This window comes from Felis catus, chromosome B4, assembly GCF_018350175.1.
Source record: "Felis catus isolate Fca126 chromosome B4, F.catus_Fca126_mat1.0, whole genome shotgun sequence".
In the NCBI taxonomy this organism is placed as follows: Eukaryota; Metazoa; Chordata; class Mammalia; order Carnivora; family Felidae; genus Felis; species Felis catus.
The window spans coordinates 103,451,198-103,477,636 of record NC_058374.1 but is presented as its reverse complement, the minus strand read 5'-3'; the positions used below and the strand labels follow the sequence as shown (position 1 = coordinate 103,477,636).

General features: G+C 36.4%; 1 protein-coding gene across 1 annotated transcript in view; it reads right to left on the bottom strand.

Moving 5' to 3' along the window:
• Positions 1 to 26,439, bottom strand: part of OTOGL (otogelin like) — a 140,699-nt gene that overhangs the window by 68,402 nt on the left and 45,858 nt on the right. The window contains exons 20-27 of the mRNA XM_019835272.3: positions 24,404 to 24,569; positions 23,517 to 23,591; positions 20,886 to 20,938; positions 19,144 to 19,306; positions 15,048 to 15,155; positions 14,158 to 14,296; positions 6,492 to 6,626; positions 1,354 to 1,503 (exon numbers count right to left, since the gene is read on the bottom strand). Of these exons, the coding sequence (XP_019690831.2) occupies positions 1,354 to 1,503; positions 6,492 to 6,626; positions 14,158 to 14,296; positions 15,048 to 15,155; positions 19,144 to 19,306; positions 20,886 to 20,938; positions 23,517 to 23,591; positions 24,404 to 24,569 (989 nt within the window). The remainder of the gene's footprint in view (positions 1 to 1,353; positions 1,504 to 6,491; positions 6,627 to 14,157; positions 14,297 to 15,047; positions 15,156 to 19,143; positions 19,307 to 20,885; positions 20,939 to 23,516; positions 23,592 to 24,403; positions 24,570 to 26,439) is intronic.

Genomic DNA, 26,439 nt, shown 5'->3' with positions numbered 1-26,439 from the left:
CCATTGCTTACCATGGTGCCTCAGCTCTCAGAAGCCACAATAACTATCCAAAGACAATGGCCATTTCCACCACTGGCCACCCAACAATGTGAGGCAGCAGCGAAGGGGGAGATGTAGAAGAATAATTGGTTAATTCACTTCCAAAAAGTAGGGAAGAGAGGATACATAATTAAAGTGGCAGAGGAATATGGTTGAAGAAAGCATGGCGATGACTAAATTATTTCATCTTCATCAAAGAAATGCAAGAAGCCAGCAAACACCTAGTAACAGATTTATGGGCTTTATCTCACTTGAGGTTGAAAGAAAATGGCTTGACAATACACAATCATATCTTCAACTTACAACATATTAAAATCTTAAAACATATGTATCCTTTCCATAATTTTATAAGAATACATTGTTACTATCACAGTTTTTCCCTAACTTGCCACAGATTAGATCCATGAGTCTCAATTTCAATTTCAGATAAACTGGATTTCTAAAAACGTATCAGTGTTTCAAAAACAACTTTAATATATGAGTTTAAAATATTTAATAGGATTGAAAATATTTAAAATAATAGACATATTTAATAATACTTATAAAGCATTTAACAGAAAACAATATTTAAAACAATTTAGAATATAAATTGCCAAAAATTCTAAACAGCGCAGATTGGATCTTCAACCATGAATGAATAAAACAAACTAGTACATCCATACAATGGAATACTACTCAACAGTATAAAGGAACAAACTATTAATTCATTTAACAGTATAGATGAATCTTAAACATATTTTGCCAAGTCAAAGGAGCCAGACCCAACAGGTTGCATAAAGACAAAACTGTGGACATGAAAAATAGATCAACAAGAGTTAACAATAATGGGGCAAATAATGGAAGAAATTTGGGAGTTGATAGGTCTGTTCTGTATACAACTGGTGATAGATACACAATGCCATGCATTTGTTAAAGCCCATAGAACTCTAGACCATAATATTTTTAAAATAAATTTCCAAAAAAAAAAACCCAGAATGTGGAGGAAAAGATGGAATGCAGAATGTAATAAAATGAATCTAACTATATTGCAAACATATCATATAACCACTCCGAAAGGGATGGGAAGAAAGAAACTGACCTAAGTAACTTTGGAAAACTGTTACTCTAAGGTTAAAATTAAAAAGAACTGCACACAGCACTGTACTCCAGTTGGTACAGTTTTTCTTCACTGGGTTACAAGTTAGTAATTCTGAACATACAACTTGTTTCCTAAAGAAAATATCAATTATTTTATTTTCTTAAAACATTGAAAGGTATTTGTAATTTCATTTCTCACATTTCATTTGGATTGATCTACCAAACAGGTTGACCTACCTTCCACTGGGGTCCAACTTTGATATGTATGGTTGTCTTTTTATCCCAAAGAATAGTGATATCATTCTCTGGAAAGTATACTACTATGTAGTACCCTGCCTTCCAAAGTTGGTATGTAGGGTTATTTTCCAGAAAAAAACCTGATCGTTTCTTTAAAAAGGGAAAAGAAAGAAAAAAAATGAATTCCTTGTTCCCTAACCAAAATGTAAACATTAATTAAGTTAATATCCACCAATAAGTGTCTAGGTACTAGTATTTTTGCTTGACCCGTCTTGTCTGAATTCTATAGTAAAACACAAAACAAATGCATAAAACAGGAAATACATAAATTGGTAATGAGACACAAGAGGATAGAGGGGCTTAACATGGATAAACAAGTGAAGGCGAGAAGATATTTCTGTGATAGAAAAGAATATAAACAAAGGCACAGACATAGAGTACATTAAGGGGATATATCTTCTGACTCAGAAATTCTTTGCTAATGATGAATAAATATGATTGAGTACTAAAAATGTATGATGCTACTTGCAGAATTCAAAAACAAAAACACAAAGTGTGTGTATACTCTATATATAAAACATATGTACAGATAGATTTATAGACAGATATATCTATAGATAGACATATGTATCAACATATAGAAAGATCTATCTATATCTATCTATCCATCTATATTCATATCTAGAGAGAGAGAGAAAGGGGAGGTGAATTCCCATTAAGGGACTTAGAAAGCTTTCTTGCAAGGAGTGGGATATGAATGGATCTGCAAGAAGCCCTACATAGGAAGGTACACAGAGCTGGAAATGAGAATGGAGAAGAAATCATTCCGAGCAAAAGTAATCACTTGAATAGAGACTTGGGGTAAGAAAGTTCAAGATTTGTTCAGGACTGAGGAGAGCACCAAAAGTCTAGAGCATGGATTCCATAACAAGCATAGTCTGAGGCCCTTTTGCAGCCAAGTTATCCGTACAGTCAAGGGTTGCTATTCTTTGTGCAAAATGCATTCAATAAAAGTTTCTGAATAGGAAAGTGACAGACCGTGTTTCTATTAAAAGAAAATAACTTGTGTGCTATAAATAATAACATTAGAGAGAAACCAGAGATGGAACCCATTGGGAAAATTTAGAGTACCTTTAGCCTAAAGTACAAATATACAACATTCCTTAGGAGCAGGTGCTATGCCCTATAAAATTTACATTACATCTGACATTCCAGTTAACTCATATAATAACTTTAATAATACATGGTTAAATCAAAGTAAGTAAAGCAAATTTAGTCAGAAGCAAAATAAAAATTGTGAAGCGGATATGGAATTCTTTGATTATTTTTCTCCCCCCAAAAAATAACAAATGCACAGTTTGGAAATACTATACTATAGATGACATTTTAGAAACATCCCTTAGGGCAAATTAAGTAAACTTAGTCATCTCTACAAAGAGTTTTCAGTCATCTAGACCAAGGTCAAACTTAAAAATACTCAGTATATTATATACAATAGTATATATATTGTGTAACCACATATATGGCTAATGGACTCTACCTAACCTCCTTCCTTCTACTCCAAGTGCCAAGTTGAAGTTCTGGGGCAGGGCCCTGGGTGCCTGTGAGGGTCTGCACTCAACCTGGGAGTATCCTTGTCTCTGAGTGACCAAGGCCTTAAAAATAAAGGGGGAAAAAAAACATGACAGGTCAAGAGAGAGCGCAAAACAAAGGGAGAGGGAAAACTTCCTGTTCTGAACAAGGCGCATCACATTTTCACTTCTAAGGAAACCCATAATATGTGCAGCCTGTCCTGCCCCCAAGTCACTCTCTGCCACAGAACCTATTTTTATTGTTGTGATTACATTTTCAGTACCCTTCCATTATATGCTTTGTCTTTGGCTTTGCTATCTGTCTTCTCCCTCACCTGAATGTTAGCTCCTTGGAAGATGTACCAGATCAATGTGTGATTTATATATTTTTAAAACCTTCTTGCACTGGCCTGTTCACAGGTCTTATCTTCCAGCCTGATCAGCAGCAATTAAAGCAAGTAAGTGCAATATTTGTGGCTAATAGCTCTTGTCAATCCATAAAACACTTTTTTGTGTGTTTTCCTATTAAAGTTCCCTTGAACTGGTTGACAAATCTTCAGAACATAAAAATAATTTTTGGGTAAGACAGCTTATTATTAGACTTCCTTCAGGTTGGTTTTGCATCAGTTTTCCTGATGTGAAAGATAACGTTTCTATTTGCCTGTAGAGCTAAAAAAAATCCTTCATTTTTACTAAACAGGATGCTTTACCACAAGAAAAACAGTTCTCTTTGGTCTAAAGGAGATACTGTACTCCTTTCTGTTCAGATTAGGAAGCGAGGATGTTGCTCATTGGAAGAGGGAGGGTGTTATGAATTACCCAAAATAGAAACGTCCACTTTAGATGAGAATTATAGCATTTTCAACAAATTCTAGTGATTTTAGAAAGATAAGTTATAAATGTGGAGAATTAACACATTTAAAGGGCAGCTTAAATACACTTATAAAATAGTTATATCTTACATATTTGACAAAACAAAATTGGGCATTTATTGAAAGAGCGACAGTTTTTTCCTTCACCTAGATGAGCAATCCATCTGCCATAAAATAATGGTACTTATTTTTACTTCTAATGCTCAGGAAAAAAATGTTAATGGGGGATTTGTTAGTGGGGGAAACCATGTTTATGACTTTCCTTTATCTTACTTCATAATTCACACATCATATGGAGATGCATACAGGTGAGCACTGGAAGTTGAAAGCTATACTGAACTGTAATTACCGCTTCAAAAATGTGTCAAACTGTCCCTACAAGAACAGTTACTATTTTCTCTTCAGTTTTTTCTTTAAAAAAAAACAATTTTTGTTCTTAGAACCTTTACCTATAAATGAATATCCAGCTGATAGCTATACCAAACTGCAGCAATTATGTCCAAAATATAACAACATTATATAGAGACTCTGTTTGCTTTGCCAAAAGCTTGATTGCTGCCTGGTTGGTCTCAACATTTCCGATTGAAGTATAAACTATGATCTAAAGTACTTGTTCTCAAACTTTAATGTCAAGAAGAATTGGTGGTACCATTAAAAATAATTGATTTTCATCCTCAACCTCAGCCATTCTAATTACTAAGGTGGGGCCCAGAAACCATCTTTTATAATAGATATTCCAGGTGATTTTAATGCATATTTACAGACCAAAGTTTGAGAAACTCTGTTCTAAAATCTCAGACAGGCCACTTTTTAAAAGGCCATATATCAGGGGTGCCTAGGTGGTTCAGTCAGTTAAACACTAGACTCTTGGTTTCAGCTCAGGTCATGATCTTATGGTTCTTGGGTTTAAGCCCTTGTTGGGTTCTGTGCTGACAGCACAGAACCTGCTTGGGACTCTCATTCTCTCTCTCTCTCTCTCTCTCTCTCTCTCTCTCTCTCTCTCTCTGCCTCTCTCAAAATAAATAAATACACTTAAAAAAAAAGTCATATGTCAGACCATGTCCTTTCTCAATGCCAAAATTTCCTACTTGTAAAACAAGTTCAAATATCTTACACCATTTAAGAGCCTCTGTGGTTTGGAACAAGCCTCCTGTCTACTGCCCGTGTTCCCATGTCCCCTGCTTTAAAGTCAGCCTGGAGACTCCTCCCTGAATCTCTTTGCCATACTGTCCCTCCACTATCCCTGTATACTTCAACCAAACTAAACCACTTGCAATTCTCCAAACAAACCATTGTATCTTTCAACTCTGTTCCTTTTAACATGACCATTCTTCTGTATTGACTGCCTTTCTATTCTCCCTCTTCACCTGCCTAATACCTACTCATCCTTTAAGACTCAGTTCAAATCATTTCATCCAGAGCATATCTTCTGAGCTCTCAAAAATAAGGAGGGCGAAGGAGAAGAGGAAAGCCATTTCTTGAAATCCATTATCTCATTTAATCCTTGTATGAATTTAAGAGGTAGATTCTCTAATCATCCCAAATTTACAATTGAGATAGCTGCAGCTTAAAGAGGTTAAGTAAGCTTGGCCAAAGTGACACAACTAGCAAGTGAAAAAAACAGGGATTCTAAATCACTACTGACTGACTCCAAAGTCCACACTCTTAACAACTACCCTAAACATCCAAGGTTGGCTTCTTCTCAGGGATTCCCATACTGTCCTATACACTCTTGCACATTACACTGAACATTCTTGTTTGCATGAATGTCTCCCTTGCCTGAGTATAATTCTTTAAAGGCAAGCACAGTGTCTTTTCACTGTTCTAGTCCCAATAATTAATACATATTTTGGTATATAGTAAAATGTATGAATGAATGAATGAAATGTATTCATTCTTTCAAATTGGGCAGGCTCCAAGAATACAGGAATAAGGGAAACCATGGCCCCACTTCTCACAGAACTCGTAGACAAATGGAAAAGACAGACAACCACACAAATAATTTCACTAAAGTGTGACTTGTGTCCCAACAAAGTGCTTGAAGGTATGAAGAAGAACTCCCTGAAGGAGTTAAGATGAGACCTACCATAGAAGAGTAAGTGAAAGAAAAGGCCGATCCAGGTGGGAGCAATGACTTTCATGAAGAACCAGAGGTGAGAGAAAGAATTGATCATCTAAAGAACTAATAAGAGCTCCAACTTCTGGAGTATGAGCTCGAAGCAGAAAGTGATGAGACATGAGGCAGGAGAAGTGACTGACCATGGTCAGATTGGTGAGATCGTATAAGGGAATGGGAAGTCATTTGAAAGTTGTGAGGCACTACAGTGACAGGAGATTAGATTCCCATTTTAGAAAGAAGCCACTCTGGCTGCAGTGTGGCAGGATAAGAGAAAAACTAAGACAGGAAGCCGAGAGTCTATTGTGGAGGGTTGTAGTACTCCAGATAATTGGTGATGGTTGCTGGGGCCAGAATCGTCACCATGGAGATGAAGAAAAGAGGAAAGAATTGGAATACAGAGAAGTGGAGTGTAAATGAAAAAGACAAGTATGATTTACTGAAGTCGCATAACAACAAAGAAAAGAAAATTGAAATCGAGTAATCACTTACAGAGAAAAGTACCCCAAATCGTTTCTATTTTGTTTTCAGTATTCTCGGGACAAGTTAACATGATCATAAAAGAAATAATTTACTAACCTCTTTGTAAGGAGCGTCATTCAGATAAATTTCAGTGTCCCCAACTGAAATCAAAACACTTTTAGAACAAACAATATCGTTGTCAAAGCATTTCTTGTTCTGGGCAATGACAGATATATCTGAATCATCTGCACTCTGAAATGTTAAAAATAATGCATTAATATAAGTATATACTATATATAATTTTTGGTTATCTTTTATTAAAAATTTTTAAAGACCAAGATTAACAATGGATTGTACTGAAATCAAAATACATCTTATTTCTAAGATAAAAATCATTTTGATCTAATAATGTAAAAAAGTTTATGCAAATAAACCAAGATAGCTCAATCTTTAAACATTTATCTCTAATATCTTCCATTAAAATTTTGTTTTAGCAAAAATTTTTTTTCTATTTTACTATTGTAGATCAAATTTATCAACCAGTTTCTGTTTCTTTTTTTCTTTGTTTTCTTTGTTTTTAAATATGAAATTTATTGTCAAATTGGTTTCCATACAACACCCAGTGCTCATCCCAACAGGTGCCCTCCTCAATGCCCATCACCCACCCTGCCCTCCCTCCAACCCCCCATCAACCCTCAGTTTATTCTCAATTTTTAAGAGTCTCTTATGGTTTTGCTCTCTCCCTCTTTTTTTTCTTCCCCTCCCCCACGGTCTTCTGTTAAGTTTCTCGGGGATCCACATAAGAGTGAAAACATATGGTATCTGTCTTTCTCTGTATGACTTATTTCACTTAGCATAACAGTTTCTTTTTAATAAATACCTAAGACATGTCAGAGAAATTTTAAAAGAAATGTTTTCATTTGAGGCAACATCTTTTATTATATTTTTAAAAAGTTTTCTGGCCAAATAATTTGCCTACAGGTTAAAATGGAAATAGATACAAAACTTTGGTACTGTTAGTAAATACAATAATGTGTATCATTTGAGGGCTTCCTTTGAACATTACACATGTTATATTTAATTATTTCTTTGATATTTAATTCTTAAGATAATTTTTAAATTATCTCCACTTTACAGATTAGAAAGTGAAGTTAAAAAGGGTTAATGGATTGTCCAAGGTCACTTGGCTGAATAAAAGCAGAGACAGCTCAAAATCCTAATTTTTAAAATGCTACTTTTATAGAGAAATTAGGAATGGTCTAGCAATGACTGAGCAGAAAAATCAACTGTAAGTTGTAGGGAGTCCTTAGTTTTGGAGAATGGTATTTAGCCCATACACTCTGAACTTCCTCACCTCCATGTCACCTCCTCCTTCCTTCAGCCACTCCCAACTGTATCCACTAAGAACACATTCTCTAGAATCAGGGTTTCTTGTTTGATATGTTTCCTGGATGGGCTTGTATAGCTCTACAGACCCTAGAAATTCATTGTAAAATGTTGTTTTTGATTACCTATATTTTTCTAAGAAGAAAGTCCATGGTTTTCATCAAATTTTAAAGTCCTTATCCCTCCAAAAGTTAAAAGCTACACTGCTCTAAGAGTGTTCTCACTAACTTGTAAAACGTGGGAATTTCACCAGAAAAAAAAAAAAATGTGGCATTTATCTTTGAGCTCTGTATTCAATTTTCAAAGGCCTGCACACATTTCCTGAATTCCTTTCATTTTTAGACATATGGGTCAGTGTTTATTTTCAAAGTGAAAAAGTCTTTAAATACCTGGAAATCATATAGGTCTTATAAATTCTCTACACTTAGTGTTTCATATCACCAGCAATATGAATGCCAGCTCAATATTTCTTTTGGCTTGGCCAAATTCTTTCTGTCTTATATGTAATTACTATAGCCTAGTGCCAAGAGGATAGGTTTTCAATGAATAGTGTTGAAAAAGTAATTAATGTGCCCCTCTGTGACCCATTTTTCCTTCCTTCCTTCATAGGAACTGAGAGCTTTTGCTTCTTCTTAAACAATCCTTTTGCAAATCATTGCTTACATTTTGAAAAGGAGAATAATAAAGGTCATTAGGATGCTTATGGCATTGTACTCAAAAAAATCATGCCTCATTTTCTGCCTTGAATGATTTTCAAATAAGAAAAAAATATGTAATTCAGGATTTTGTTTCGCTCATCCTCTTGAGAAAAGTTATTTAGATTATGGGATGTGAAAAGCCAGCTGAAAGGCTTTCTATTGCCATTACCTTTCTATTATTATTAATGAAAGTTCCTCAATGTTAGATTATTCTTTATATTAAACTCAGAATTTCCATGAAATATTCTATATTGTATGGTCTGTTTTGTAATATCATGTTATTGCTGACAGTAACTTGAGACAATATCAATTCCTAAGAGTCATGTTTCTATAATTTTCATTTCTAATGTATTTCAAGTTAATATTAGATTTGGAGATAATGCTATAGAGTTGCTAAGCAACATAGTAAGTAATGATTATAAAGCCAGAGGGACAAGGTCAACACCAGTGTGCCACATGGATTCCTCAAATCTTTTATTCTGAGGTACTACAAACATTTATAGAAAATATTCTCCCAACTGATTCCAAAACAAAATGTCAGCACCTCTCAAAGTAGAATATTATTTTACTCCACATGTCGGTCAATCTAAACACCTGTCTTAGCCCCTACCCCTTTTAAGGGAAACAATCCAACACAAAGTTTCTTCTGATATAGCAAACTTAGCAGCCATGTTTTCTGTCCCACAGCAGTTTGGATCCAAAGCAGTACATTCACCAATGGGCCAACAGAGTTTTTTGGTTTTGTTTTTGTTTTTTTGGTTTTTTTTTTAATGTGGAAGAGATTTATTGGGAAGACATTTTGAATTATAAAGAGGAAAAGTAGGCAGAGTCTGACACCTGTGAAGGGGAGAGAAAAGGAAAGAAAAGGAATAGAAAGAGAGAGAAAAAGAAGATTGGGTAGGAAGAGTCTCAGACAGCAGCACAGTACCAAGAAAATTCTGGGCTGGCTAATGGGGAGTCTTTGAGCCGATGTTACACATCATGGGAGTGGGCAAGCATACTCATTTACTGTAACCCCACCATAGTCATTCATTGGCTGGCAACAGCTTGAGGGAATTGTGACTTCAGCAGGAACACAGTGGTGGATCCCATGGGGCAGCAGCCGGGGTTCTCAGTCAATTCTGCTTCCCATAAGAGGAGATTTGAATGATGCGTTTCCATTGCTGCTACATCATCTTTTGGAAGTCTTCAGGCTTTTTCATTAATTAGTGGTGGATATAAAGACCATAAATAGTATTTCATGCTACCAAATTTTACCTATATATTTGACAGCTGTCATGAAACATGCTATGAAGTTAATAATATATGGTCTACACTCTGGAAAACAGTGTGGCATTTCCTCAAAAAATTAAAAATTTAAATACCCTACAACCCAGCAATAGCACTACTAGGAATTTATCTAAAGGATACAGGAGTGCTGATTCACAGGGGCACATGTTCCCCAGTGTTTATAGCAGCACTATCAACAATAGCCAAAGTATGGAAAGAGCCCAAATGTCCATTAACTGATGAATTGATCAAGAAGATGTGGTATATATATATATAACATGGAATACTACCACGCGATGAAAAAGAATGAAATCTTGCCATATGCAATAACATGGATGGAACTGGAGAGTATTATGCTAAGTGAAATAAGCTAGTGAGAAAAATACAGATATCATATGTTTTCACTTATGTGTGGAATTTGAGAAACTTAACAGAAGACCATAGGGGAAAGGAAGGAAAAATTTACAGAGAGAGAGACAAACTATAAGAGACTCTTAAATACAGAGAACAAACTGAGGGTTGATGGGGGTGGGAAAATGGGAGATGGACATTGAGGAGGGCACTTGTTGGGAGGAGCACTGGGTGTTGTATGTAAGCAATGAATCACAGGAATCTACTCTTGAAGCTAAGACTACCCTGTATACACTATATGTTAGCTAATGTGACAATAAATTATTAAAATAAACAAACAAACAAAATATGGCTTAAAAATCAATACAGTGTACTTTTCATCTCCAGTTTCCATATTGGTCAGGTTCTGGGGCCCTGGGGCCACCTTTGTCTTTGGTAACAGGATTAACATCATCCAGAAATTTTGCCGCTGGTTCTTTCTCTAAATGAGAATCTTCTGGTGCATCAAAACAACCTTCTGGTAACTTTGGCTTCTTTAGAGATCATTTAATGGCTTTGGATTTTTCTCCTTGAGAACTCATTTTCCTCACAGGATGACTCAGAAGGGGTGATCTTGCCACTCTTCACACTGTGGCCGGGATGCAGCCAGGCCACCCAGCTACCCCTGATACAATCATGGTACCAACTTGGGTCAACAGAGTTTAATGCAAGCATGAAACAAAGACTACTTTAGTCTATTAGATTATCTCTCACACATGAACCAGAAAATGGTGGGGATTTTTTAAAGTTTTTTTGTATTAAGATTTGAAGGTAAACAGACAGAAAGAGGACAGAAGGTAGAGTGGGGCTGAACAGACGAGAGCAAGCTTAAAATACAAGGAAGCAGAAACAATGAACTGATGCAAAAATAAAAGATACAGAAAAAGAGTTACACAAGCAAGGCCGAGAAAGCAGAGAGTCGAGCAGTCACACAGACACTGGCCCAGTTTTATAAATGCCATCAGAACATCCATGAATTCCTGCTGCCTGGGAGGCAAGACCATCTGTCAGTTGTCGCCTTTGTGAGGTGTACAGTCTTGTTCAAAGATTTCCTTGGGATGGGATTTCCCTTGGAGTTTTGCCCACAGATTATCACAGGACCCCCCTACTGTTGGGTCCCTGAAATAGCAGGCACCTAACCAGAATGCCATGAAAAGAAAACCACCCTGAGGTGCTTCATTACTGAGGAAATCTACCTGACAATACCCTGAAAAATAAATGAGTTGTAATGTAGTATCAGTTCCTCCCCCTCCATGAAACTTTCCTGCTTGCTGTTTCTCCAGTCAAAATCAGTTACATTCCAACAAGAGAGCTTTAATTTATCCCAGCCTTCTAGTTTCTTGTTTATTAATGACTTCTCCAAACATAAAACAATTGAGGGTAAAGCTAATGTCTTAACAATTGTACCCTTAAGAGCTCCTAGCATAGAGGCATAGAGTGTAAATTTAAATATTTAAGAAAGAAAGAAAGAAAGAAAGAAAGAAAGAAAGAAAGAAAGAAAGAAAGAAAGAAAGAAAGAAAGAGAAAGAAAAAGAGAAAGAAAAGATAATTACTAGAAAGCTTATGCTATAAGAGCTACTGAATATTTTAGAAGGTTTTAATATACAGGATGGTTTATCTAAGTAGGTAAACTATTACAAGGCAAAGTAAATATTGAACCTTAATATCTAAGGTTAATAATGAAGATCAATCTAGGGTACCTGGGTGGCTCTGTCAGTTAAGCATCTGACTCTGAATCTCATTTCAGGTCATGATCTCACAGTTTGTGAGTTCAAGCCCCATGTTGGGCTCTGCACTGACAGAGAGAAGCCTGCTTGGGATTTGGGATTTGGAATTCTCTCTCTCTCTGCCCCTCCTCCCATCTCTCTCTCTCAAAATAAAGAAATAAATTTTAAAAATATATTTTAGAAAAGAAAAAAATAATGAAGATCAATCTTATGGATAAAATATCACAATGATATTTATTAATTTTTATAAAAATGTCCATTACAATATAGTGAATAATTCACTAGTATAACTCTAATTAGTTATTAATAGTAAGTTTTTATTCTTTTTTTAGGGTTTATTTATTTATTTTGAGAGAGACAGAGAGAGTATTAGTGGGGGAGGAGAGAGAGATAGGGAGACAGGGAGGGAACCCCAAGCAGACTCCAATGCTGGGTTCAAACTCATGAACCATGAGGTCATCACCTGAGCCAAAATCAAGAGTCAGAGGCTTAACTGACTGAGCCACCCAGGCGCCCAGTTTTTATTCTCTTTAATTAGCAAATTAAATACAGTAAAAGTCACATTCTGAAGTCTATTCTTTATAAACACTTTCTTTTTAAAAAAAACATTGTCGGTGTAAAAAAAAGAAAGAATACTTCTGCTTTGGCAGAAAACCAGACACATATAATTCTAGAACTTAGAAATTTAGATTTTCAATATTCTTCATATCTTAATCTTACTACATGAACCCTAAGGACAGATCTTAATCCAGATATTAAATTAGGGACCTAAATTTCATTGCTTACTAAAAGATTAGAAGCATGTCTCCTATGACATATCATCTTATATAGAAGCAGACACATCTTATTAAAATTTGAAACTGAACATGAGGTATTGATTTTTAACAGAAAGATATAGTAGCAAATTAAAGTGATGATAGGAAATCAGGTTTTAAAAGTCTAAAAGCCAAACTTTAATGGCTCTTGCCTGAAAAATGGAATGCTGTTATAGTGCAGTGTCAGTAAAAGGAAAAAAAGAAAAAAAGAAAAGAAAAGAAAAAAAAAGGCTGCTCTAGTCATTCAGCATCAAACATAAGGACATACTTTCATTTCACCAGGAACCAGAGTTGAGACAAATATTCTACTTGAAATGCTTTCTGCACAATCATTATTTTAAAAAGACGAGTAAACAGTATGATTTCTCTACCGTGAAGACAAATGAGAGGTTAAGAAAAAGCCAGGCAGAGCATACAGCTCAAATAAGTAGTTAGTAATAGTTCACCAAAGGCCCATTATTTTGCAAAATGACTTGGGGAGGAAAAAACAAATGTAAGGCATGATCCCAATCTTCTCAACTTTAGAATTTTCCTGGACAAATTTGGATCTATTCTTTAAGAAACTTAAAGCTGCTCATAATGGAGGCTGACTGAGAATATTTCCCAAATGGGAAATTTAATGGTTTAAAGCATAAGCAGGAGTTGTTTAAGTTTGGAACACTTTCGATTTTACTGTTCATTTTCTATTTAATAGAACTAATATAAAATAGGAATGTGTCTACTTTGTTGAAATATGCTTAAAAGAACAGGATCACACACAAACCTCTAATAACATAAAAGCCTTACTCGGGGGAAAAAAAAACATGCATTCAAGATAATCACAAGTTACCTTGCTGGAAGAAAAGATATTATTTTCTTTATTCTTGTAAAGCTTCTTTCTAAAACTTACGTTTTAGATTTAGAAATTCAATTCTGGAATCAATGATGTTTAAATAAAACTCAGGTATAAGGAAAATCTAAGCACACTAAACATGAGAAATTTTAAGGCTTTTATCAGATATACAAAGCCCAGGGTTAACTGCAGGATAGCATCAAGATAACATGTCTAGAATTAAGAGTAATGTCTCTTTATTGCTATAACCATAAACAATATATATTATTCAATGCTGGTTTGATGTCTTATATTTGTATTCACCAAACTAAGCCAATAAAAATAAATATGGCTGACATTTATTGAACACTTACTATATATCAAACATTATCTAAGAGATTTACATACATTTATCTTATTTAATCCTAAGAATTACCCCCAGGAGACAGCTACAATTATTATCTCCATTTTACAAATGACAAAACAGAAGCACAGAAAGTTTAAGAATTAGCCCATCACCTATAAAGAATAAACCTTAAGAATGAGTCAAGGGAATGTTTAAAATTGCTATAACTTTTATAGGTTTTTTAAATGACATTTGGATTTGATATAGCATGTAGCAGCACACTTGTTTTTCACATTAAGTCTTCACACAAGTGCAAATAAAAGTACATAGTTGTGACATACCTTTATCAAAAATACTTGGCAATCACTGATATAGTCATATTCCAGTCCATCAAAAGAATGATAATGCCGGTCCCCATATATTGTGCACACGGCTGGGCATGGATAATATGTGCAATTGAACATTCCTCGTCGACAAACACTATCAAAAAAGAATTCCAGTTATCTTTCTAAGACATTTGGCTCTAATTAGTGGTTTTCAAGCAGTATAAACACTGTAAGGTTTGTATTCAAGAACATTCACTGAGCCCATGGCCCTTAGAAATATTGCCAGTTGGCTCAATAACATTTATTACACTGACAAGTTAGGCCTATATTTATCACTTTGTTTCAATATACTCTGAGACACCACAACCAAGCCTAAAAATTGTGCTTGGGTCATCTGATAAGAGATGCCAGAGTGAAAAATCAAATATAGTCCTGATGGCAGCAAAAAAGCCCACAATGCCATCTCCTATATTTCGATCAGTTTAAATACATTACACATGACATTGTTCAGGAGCTTGGAATTTGTTTCCACATTTTAAGGAAACTCTATTTCAGTTTTGTTCTGTGGTGTTGTTTTGGCTTATTTCCAAAAAGAAACATTTCCATTAAATGTGATCTTCTCTTTGGAACATTTATTACTTTCTTACAAACTTGAGATATTTTTACTAGTTAAATTTCCAAACTTTCACATTTCAGTTTTCTTCTGGGTTGAACAAATATGCCCCAAAATAATGGTATGATTCCACTATAGACAGTAACTCTCCACCAACTCCTGAATGCCTTTAAAATCTTATTTACTCCGCCTTGATTTGTTTTGTTGCTGAAGTCAGTCACATTAAGTAAATACAAAATGATCAAATACAATTGCTTAGGAAAAACGTTGTAAAATAAATGGATCTCATTACCAGGTATAACATGGTGTAGCAATCACTTCTCCCGAGAGGTACTCCCAATCTTTCCAGATGCATGGACAGCTTTCAGGAACATAACACTTCCCTTTGTGCTCTGCCATTCTTCCCAGTGAAGAAGTAAATACTATTTAGTATAAACTACTAATTTCAGTTTTTAAAAAATCAGCAATCTTGTCATATTCAACACCATCTATGTTCCTTACAGCATACACAGGTATGTTCCATCTGACCTATGATGGGGTTAGATCTAATCTTTATCTCCCTCTTCTCACACAGTACCTTGCCTATCATGGTAGTAAATAAAATGCCAGGCAAGTGATTGGATGCAATATTTTAACATTTTTGGTATTGCTTAGCACCATAAAACAAAAACAGAAGCTTAAATTTCTGGTGACAGTGAGCTATTCTGAAAAGAACATTTAAAGAATAAGTGAGGGCTCCTTTTATTAATATTTGCTACTTAAAAGAAAACAATCTGCGGGGTCTAACGATTTTTCAACAAAATAGTAAATTGTGAGATAGATAACATTTTCTGTTGCAGGACAAAGAGAGTAATCAAAAGCTCCTTATGGAAGTGCTTAAATTTAAAAGCATGAGAATTTAGTTAAGATGTGCTTTGAATAAAAAGCATTACATCAAGTGTTTCACGTTGTTGGTTATTTACATAAACTTTGATTGCTGGTTTCCTTTGATGTGTTATTTCCTTCTTGAAAAATTATCCCACAAAAAAGTATCTTTAAGTATCTATGAAATATAAAATTAAATCTCATAATCTCAAATGAGAATTAACTTTGTTGTATTTTCAAAATATTTTGATATGAAGATTAAATACGTATTGTATATGATATATATTCCAATACCTTTAATATAAATATATACATATATTTTTCAATATTCTTAAAATCTTTTCTCAAGAATTTATTTCATAAACAATAATAAAATATTACTAATAAAATTTAAATTATAATAATATAACTATAATATAATAATTTAAGGGGCAAGTGGGTGGCTCATCCGACTCTTGATTTCGGCTCAGCTCATCATGATCTCACAGTCGTGAGCTTGAGAGCTGAGCATGGGGCCTGCTTAAGATTCCCTCTCCCTCTTCCTCTGTCCCCACCCCTCATGCGCGCTCTCTATCAAAAAAAAATAATGGCAAACTAATAAAAACAAATAGCTACTAAAAATAGACAAACTATATGAAGATTTTTTCTGAATTTGCTTTAAAATGTTATAATTCAGGGGCGCCGGGTGAGTTAAGTGTCCGACTTCAGCTCAGGTCATGATCTCATGACTCAGGAGTTTGAGCCCCGCATCAGGCCGTATGCTGACAGCTCAGAGCCTAGAGCCTGCTTCAGAGTCTGTGTCTCCCTCTCTCTCTACTCCTCTCCTACTCACACTTTGTCTCTCTCTCTCTCTCTCTCTCTCTCTCTCTCAAAAATAAAATTATTTTAATATTTTAATTTTTCAAAAATAAAATAAAATGTTATAATTCAATGCTATCAAAATTAACACAGAAGTCAGGAATCCTGAATTCTTGCCTCTTCTCTCGAATAGAAATGATGCCATTTGTTTCCTTCTCTGCTTTCACTCTCACATCTCTTCTAGCACAGCACTGTAACTCCTTATTCAATGTACATGTTGTCCGTTAGACTTCAAGCTCCACTGGGGAAGACCATGAGTATCTTGATGATTGCGTCCCAATGTCTAGCATAATACCAGACACTCAGTTGTTGAGTGAAGGTGAATAAATGAACCTACCTCTATAAATGCTGTGTTATCTCATTTAGATTTCTCTCTCCAGACAACAGAATCCTACAGTCTGCATTTTCTCAGCTCAACCCTCCCAAACTTCTAGCCACTTTCCTTGGGCATTGCCATGTCTCCTCTGCCTGGAAAACCCTTCTCCTCCCTTGCTCTTCCTGAAAAACTTTTCATCATTTAAGACTTAGTTTAGTGCAATCTTTTACGTCCCACACTCCCTATACATAGAAATTTATAAACACCTTTACTTTACTTCATTTCATCGCAATGAATCTTCCAATGCAAGTACTTCATTAAATGTCTTGCAAAGATAATAAAATCAACAGAACAAACTAATATTTTTGAGTGCTTTCTATGGCCCAGACACTGTTCTAACCACTTTAAATAGAGCACTAACTCCCCTAAACCTAGAGACAATCCCATAAGGTAGATTCTGTTGTCATCGTATAAATGTATTTTAGTAGCGCCCCCCTACGACACGGTAGCTCAACACAGTGTGCCACACATGAGTACCGTATGATGGTGCACTGCACATACTCCACCCCCATGAAATAGATATTTGTATGTACATTTTAAAAAAGAGGAAACTGAGATTCCAGGTGGTTAAGTCACTTGCCCTGAGATACTTCAGCCAATAAGGAGAGCCAATGTTTGAACCCATTTCTGTATGACTCTTTCCACTCTGTTACTTTCTATTTCTTTAATCCACAGTGATTTCTAAGCTGAGGTCTGAGGATTTTTCAGACTCGATAAATTGCTGTCATGATGACGAGCTCCACGAAAACTGGTGACACCAGGTTTATTGCCCTAAAATAAGCCAGCCAAGATCATATGGAAAACAATCCAAATAGTGTTACCATGAATAGCTTTATAACAGAAAGTTCTATGTAATAAAACTTATTTCCAAATCATTCAGAGGCCTCTTAGTTAATTCCAACTATATTTACTTCAATATAAGACGACAAGGTGGGAGAAAATTTCTTTAATTTTTGTAATGAAGTTGCACAAGTAAATAAAAAATCATTGTTAAACTAAAAGTCAAAGGTAACAGTAAATAGATAACAATAAATAAATAATGGCATCAGCTGCAAACATATGAAAGAAAATTAGGATGCAGCTTTATCTAATCAGCCATACATCCTTGAGTCACAATCAAATCAAATAAATGAAGCAATGTTGTAGGTTTCAATTATTTTAGCGTAATAACAGTTATATTTCCCTTGTCCTTTTTACTAAAATGTCTTCCTCGCTCATCTGCTCTATAACTTGATTTTTACCTGCCTTTATTTTCCCATGCATGGGCAGTCGTTCTTTCAATCTCTTATGTCCTTCCTTTCTAAAGAGATTGGTACATTCCCAAGTCACTTGACTCTTTTACCTATTCCAGATGGGGACCATTTAGACAAATGCAACTCTCTTGAGAAACAGACCACAAAACCTCTTTCTTCTTTGCTCATGGTTTACACAAACTGAGCTCAGGAATCCCTCTGTGTGAATATATTCACCAAGGAAGAATGGGTGACCTGTTTGCCTTAGGTGGCCTCTCTCTATGCACTGCCTCAATTCACTACCAGAAGACGGAGGGCCAGTGAGACCAGATGTTATATGTGCCTGTGAAGAGGCTGATAGCTGCCAGATTCTGTATGTGCTTTTCCTGTGTACAAGGTATTACTGCCACTAAAGAAATTACAAAGATAGTAGTAGACATACACCATATCTCACAAACCTAACAGCTTAAAAGAAACTTGCGGAATAATCACTCAGCCAACGTCAGCAGAGCTGGGATTTGAACTCTGGTGTGTTTGCAGCCAGAGTTCCCACTATTACCCACTGCCCTATGTAGCCTCAACACACCAGTTTCTGTAACATCTATTAAATAAAACATTAGCATCACTATTATAACTTAACTTCCACGACATTAACAGCACCACAGAATATACAAAAGATACGCACTTAAAGTATTTTGAATGGACACGGGGTCACTATCACTTTCCCAAAATTGCAGTTAAACCAGGAGAGAAATGCCAAGTCCATCCTGATATGAATCCTCTCCTCAATTCTTTGTATTACTTTAATAATATTGTATATATAACATATGTGTGACATATTGAATCATTTGTTATACGTCGTATGTAGTATTTCAAATATATGTGATATATTACATGAATATAACAAAATAATTACAATAGTCTCCTAGTTACAAACTCAAAGTTAACCACCAGGCAGATCAACAATTTTAGCTATGTTTATAAATAATGTTATTAAGAGCTGTTGCATTTTCTGTCAAATCCTGAACGCTCTATTTTTTTTTTAAAAAGAGACTTACCCTGGAGCACAAACACAGCCACTTATACAGGGTGAGGATGGGGCGCAAGTGAAGTTCATGGCCAGGTTTGCACATGTAGTCTCACAATTTACACCACCAGCTGGCAATTCAGGGTCAGGAAATCTGCAGTCAAAATACACTTTTCCCTCAGGACAGGCATGAACTTTAGAGAAAAAGGCACAGATAAAATACCCTTAGCATTGTATTTCCTCCACAGACAAATAACCATATTGACATGCATTTGTCATCAAAGCAGAATTCACCATAGAATATCTTACCAGTTATTATTAGATGATGCTCTGACTCTGTAATATTTGTTTGAGGAGCTTACAAACCTTTTCTAGGAAGACTCTTTTGTCTCCTAAATGTTTAAAACCTATTCTGAGTTTGAAAATCTTAACTGCCTTCCCCAAAGCAATAATTATGTAATTTTCTGAGGTCAAGAAACAGGGTATTTTGATTAATCCAAACATACATTTTCAATTTTGGGGGGACTGGTAATATAATACACTGAAGCTCTTACAAAGCTGTGTATTTACAATGAACACATAATACTTTTAGATCTTGCTCCGCCTCTGAGTCATTATTTATATCAATCCTCACTATACTGTAGAAGTGCAGAAGTAAACATAATTATAGACAGGGTAAGGGCTACATATTCTTCCAGAAAGTTTTTGGGCTCAGAGGGATTAAACAAGCTCCCTTGTTTGGGGCCAATAGGATCAAATCTTGTGCATTCCTCTGTGAGAAGTCTGGCCACCTGGATTTTCCCCTCTTTATTCTCAGCCACACTGAAGCAAATGGGACAAGAAAAGGATGGCCCAGTTGTTACTGAGTATGTGTGGTCCTTGAACATACTCTGTAAGGAAGCCTAGATAGCTTCTAGATAGCTTGAATCCTTATCATTATGCAAATCCAGGGCCTATAAATCAAGGCTAATTTATAATAGCATATACAAGACCATGCAAATAAATAACAAAACAATAGCTCCTTTTTATCAATCTAGACGCTATCTGTTATAAGCAATGAAAGTAGTGTTGTTTATGATTTCTCTAGAATTTCTGAACAATAACTAAAAATTTGAGGCATTATGGTGAAAAAAAATAATTTATAGGGTGCCCTAATAGATAGGATTTTCAGGAATGATTAGCAAGTGTTAAGTGGGATTCTAAATAGAGATGGAAGTAGATGTCATCTTAGAAGACATTTTTCATTAATGGCTGCTAGTCCTAGAGTCCAAGAACCAGTGGCAATGACATCACCTTGGTCATAAGCAGAGATGTAGAGTCTCAGACATCAACCCTGACTTGCTGGATCAGAATTAATGTTTTACCAAGGTCCCCAGGTGATTGTGTACACATTAAATCTGAGAAGTCCTGGTCTAGTTTGGCAATTACTGCTCCACAAGTGGGTTTCAACAGGTACCTGGATACATATGCCTAAAGCCCTCCATGCACCTGAGGTGGTTCTGGGGTAGGCAGCATCTAGGCAACAACATCCCCTAGGTCGATCAGCTCTGCCCCTCAGCAGCCTTGCAAGGTCACCCCAGGATGTCCTACAATTATTATAATTATGAAAGTGAAAAAAGTTAGGAAGCACTGGAGCACCATATTGAGGAATATTCCCAAGACTATATTCATGCACATTGGCAAGGAAGGCTGTGATGGATATATGATTTCCAGAAAAATGGCAGCAGGGTTGGAGCTGCGTTCTCTTTAAGGAAAACATCTACTAGATCTTACCAGTAGAGGGCGTTGCTGGCTCATCACATTTCACAGTCCCATTTGAACACTGGCTAGTAGAAGCAAACAAATAGTTAATTCATGAAGCCACAACTCAGTTTTTTCTGTATTTCAAAAACAATCAAATAAGTGTTTGGCTTAGCTTGATCCAAACTTCAGCTCCAACACTGAAGAGAGCTATTTCAGTTCAGTATTTATCAAACATGTATGTGCGGGGCACTGCAATGGGCATGGGGGATACAAAAACTGAAAGTCATAGCCTTTACCCAAGTGCTTATGTTCTAATAAGAAAGGAAGACATATAAATAAATAATTTATGCAGTGTGACATATGCAACATGGAAATATGTTTAAGATACAGAAGTAAAGCACAGAAAAATGTCTTAAAATCTGTTGGCAACTGACATCAAGACAATCAAAGAAGGTAAAGTCGGGACAGTTTTAAAGAATGGATGGAGGTTATGATATGGATAAAGCAGGAAGGCTATGACACTCAGAGGAGATGTGGTACAAAGCCACATGTGGTAGAACGGTGTTCCGTGTAACACAGTACAACGCAAGAAGTGACAGGAGACGTAGGTGGCAAAGAGGCAAAGGCCACCTCCATTAAGACGCTGAGACTTTATTTATCCCGGAGACCTTAAGTGGAGAAGTAATATGGTTGGTTCCAATTCTAGAAAACTCATTCTGGCAGCAATGTTGAAGATAGAATGGAGTCACATTCTCCTTGCAAATTAGGATCTAAATTCAGGGCATACGGCAAAGCAAATCAAGCAAGATTAATCTTGAAAATCCCTTAAGAAGCTATCACTTAATTATATCTCAATGTAAAGAAGAAATCAAGATAGGAAACAAACACATCATTTCTGAATAACTCCAACATAGACAGTTTTTACTTCAGCTTTGGACCAGATCATGTGTTCTATATTTGAGCCCAGATGGAGAAGCAGACTAACATACCTGGCCATATCACATGAAAACTATGCTTATGCATCATGTAACACTGAGATAACACTCAGAGCTATGATTTACTCACACTGTGCATGACAGAGAGGAACTGAGACATACAGATCTCAGGGCACAGATCCTGGTCTTCCGTATCATACTCTCTCTGGGACATAGGCTTTTTGAGAGGAACGGTACGTGAGGTCACTACACTAATGGAATTTTTTTTTTCCTTATTGAGGTGGGATGGTTCCTTTTGCCAAGTTTACTGAAATAAATCCAATTACTTTAAATTCTAAACAGATATAACACTGAGGTAATGTGGAAGGGGGCAAGACTAGAGGCAAGAAAACCAGGTGGAAATGTCCAAAAAAGAGACAGTGAGAGACATTGCTAGCAAGTAGGGTTGGGAATGAGGGAAGGAATTTCACCCATATCCAGAAAGTAAAAAGTCCACTGTGGTTGGCAGTTACTGGCTGGAAACGTTGAGCAGGAGGAAAAAGTCAAAAATGGCTCCCAAATTAGTTTGGGAAACTGGCCGGTAGCAAAACCTAGGAGAGGAAGATTCAAGAGCAGGTTGCCTTTGTGTCTTGATTGAGGGGTGGTAGGAAGGGAAATGGAGACAACAACAAAGGTAAATTGACCATAAACAGCATTCTGCCATAGATACAAAATAAGCTGCCGAGCCAAGTGGCCAATGGAGCAAGCACTGCAGAGCCAGGTTCCCCAGAATTGAAAATCGGCTCTGTTCCCAAGTTGTTTAACTGCCTGTGCCTCATTTTCCTCACCTGTACACTGGGGCTAAAGCAACAGTGCTAATCTCTTAGGGGTGAGTGTTTTAGTAATAGACATAAATAGAGTGATGAGTGTTTTAGTAATAGACATAAAACGTGTAGAATGGCACCAGGACTGCAGAACGTGCACAGAAACGGCTAGGTAACATTATTATAATCGTTACTGTTACTATTATCTTCTGTCAGGTGTTCCTCTGGTGCCACTGAAAGAGGGAGCTTACGAGTTGGATGAAAGTAAGTGTGGACTGCTGCATGGATGTGTCCTCATTTTCACCTAACAGGTTACAACAGGAAAGCGTGTTAGCCATGAGTAAGTGTTATCTCACTAGGATCAACGTCACTAGGGAGGGGGTTCACTGACTCCAGTGTGTGATGTGGTTCAGGCCAACTGAAACCTCTCAGCAACTTGCCATACTTCTATCTGAGAACCAAATTAATTAAAGGGCTTCCATGTTGCTTCAATTCGTAACTGTTTTCTGCAGTTATGAGCATAAGACTTGGGCATTCCCTGCTGAAATGTAAGAGATATATGGCTGATGGGCTCCTGAGGGGCTCAGTCGGTTAAGCGTCTGACATCGACTCAAGTCATGATCTCACGGTTCATGGGTTCGAGCCCCACATCGGGCTCTGTGCAGACAGCGCAGAGCCTGGAGCCTGCTTCTGTCTCCCTCACTTTCTGCCCTCCCCCACGTGTGCTCTGTCTCTCTGTCTCTCTCTCTGTCTCTCAAAAATAAAAATAAAACATTAAAAATTTTAAAAATATATGGCCTAAAAGGCCACATTAAAGTTATCTGTATATTTGAAATTACAGAAGTCACATTTAAATTTACAGTTTTGATTAAAAAATTGTATTAGTACATGTTGTCAAGTACATCCCCATCATTAAAATCTACCATAAGCCCGACGGTGTTGGGATGAGCTCCCCAGGTTGATAAACGCTGCCCCTATAGTGACACCGGCAGTGAAATCTGTAATAATAAAAAAAAAGGTTAAGTTAATAAAATAGGATATTAATCTTAAAAAACACTAAAATCAAGCAGACATTATGCTCTGAATTGGTAACTCTGAGGCATACTCTAAAGATGACATTATTCTAGGAGCTGGCATGCAATTCTGTTATATGAATGGTAGGAACTGGTTACATCTGGAGTCCTGTGTACTTCCAGATTGTATTTTCTATAGTACAAATTCTGTAACGTCTTAGTCACAGTACAGACTGTGTTGTTTCCGTCGCAAAAAAAAAAAAAAAAAAAAATGTCCCTGAATGCACTTCAGAGAAAAACAATTGATACATCATTTCAGCTTATAAGACAAAAGCCTATATCTCACATGAGATCGGAGGAATTTCTGAGTCCTGATAGACAGTCCAATCTTGCTCCTAAAAGCACTGTCACGTGACTGTGAAACAAACTTTGTTATTAATTTTGGTATGGTTAAAACAAGTAGAAATAAACTTTGGGATGAACCATCACATTTCTTAGCTCTTCCTGCGGCTATTAAACATGTACCGGGTTAAAAAAAAAAAAACAAGTAAAGGCAAAGACATTAAGAAACATTAATGAAACAACTCACATGCAGATCTTTGCATATACGCACACTTATTTTAGGGAAAAAGTAGCTGTTCAATAGTGGAGAAAATTTATTTTCCAGTAAATGGTGCTGAGTCAATTAAATTTGAAAAAAAGAGAGAGAAATGAAACAAGCATGAAACTCCATTTAACCTGAAAAGGAAAAAGGAGAGAGAAACACTGGATCCTGCCCACCCATTCCGGTGACTTACATGGGCACGCAAAAGCTAAGCGTGTCTTCATAGTATTTGCCTTCAGGACAGTTGCAGCCCTCCGCACAGTCATCGTTACACTGCTCAGGGGCAGCGAGAGTTGTGCAGGAGCGGCGGCAGAAGGAAGAGCAGTGATGGTACAGCATTCCCTTCTGACACACGACCCCTAGGACGAAGGAGCATCAGTTGAGAAGAATTGTCACAGGGTACAGAGGCATTTACGCTGGGCTCTAGGTCTATGATAGACATAAGTTATGAAAAACAAAGATATATTACATCAATAGGCTTAGAACATTATAGAGGCTTGGAACAGAAACAATAAACAAATAAGCAAATAGATAAATAAGCAAATAAATAAATAAAATGCTTACAACCGACCGTTGAACAACACAGGTTTGAACTATGTGCGTTCGTCTACCTACACTTGGATTTTTTTCAACAAATACAGAATAGTAGTAAATGTATTTTCTTTTCTTTATGATTTTAACATTCTTTTCTCTAGCTTATTTTATTGTAAGAATATACTACATAATACATACACAAAATGTGTGTTTATTGACTGTTTATATTATCAGTAAGACTTGTGGGTAAGAGTAAGTGATTAGTAGCTAAGTGTTCGGGAGAGTCAAAAATTATAGCGGTTTTTGACTGTGGGTGGGTGGGAGATCAGTGCCCCTCACTCCCACGTTGTTCAATGATCAACTGTATTTGCCTCAATAGGAGTGGAACAGACGTATCCTCTTTTGAAACGGTTTTAATGTGACATTCCCTAACAGTCTTTAATAGCCTATACCATATTTTTTAATATTTAAGGTATTTTACATGTCCAAATAACCTTCCTGATGTCACATTTTAGATGTATTCACTGCTATATTGACATCATCTTGCTGGTGACATTATTTAAACCTAAGTAAACTGTAAGTCTCCTACAAATAAGGCAAAACTTGACTTAAATGATCCATACTCATAGCTTTTACTTTTCACTATCTGAATTGTGTTCATACTTTTTTTCTAAATCTTTCCAATATCTCTTTAGACCAAACCAAAATTAGGCAAACGAAAATAATCTAAAAACACACCTTTAAAAATAAAACCTAGAAAATGCTGGATAAAACATAACTGAAATTATGTTAAATGTATAACCGATCTTGTGAGGAAAACAATGGGGGAGGGCTCATCTCCTCAGGTACCACATGAGAAGAGGGAAATAAAACCCAGAATTTAGAGGAAAGAGGGATAATGGGTCCAGGTAATCTTGAGCCTTACATTTAACTCATGTGGAAAAGAAAATGAGAGCTTACCCTTCACAAAGCAAGGGAGGAACCGGGAGAACTTTAATTTGGACCCTCGGGTCCTCAGCTGAGAGCTGTACTGGAGCAGAGATCAGCAAACTTTTTCCGTAAAGGGCCAAATGGTAAATGGCCTCAGCTTTGCAGGTCATACTGTCTCTGTCACAGCTATTCAACCCTGCCCTTGTAGCTCAAAAGCAGCCATTGACAATGTGTAAACCTATGGGCAATACTCTTTATTTACAAAAACATAGAAAGCCGAAGGGTGCCATTTGCCAACTCCCGGACTACAAGAAATCTGGTCATAGTACAGGAAGATACCAGGAAAGCTTCTCTAATTCTGTGGGGCCTATGATGAAACAAAGTTACCCTCTGAGAAATCAAATCCCAGACCTACAACCTGTACAGTGTGGCATAGGCATCTACACTACTTTTATACTGACGTTATTTTTGTCTTAGAAAACCCAAGCTGAGAAATTAATATCAAAACTGGCCAGTGATACCCCTGGAGTGATAGGAAAAAGTTTTATGAAACATCTAGGGGGAGGGGGTGGAGAAAGTGATGGTCCTAAAATCCAGGTCATAAAAGACACTAAAAGGGGCAGGGTAGATTAACAAAGATTAACTCATAAAAAAATTATAGAACGCATAAAGAAAGGAAACAGTCGGGGCACCCGGGTGGCTCAGTTGATTAAGCATCTGATGTCAGCATCTGATGTCAATCTTGATGTCAGCTCAGGTCACAGT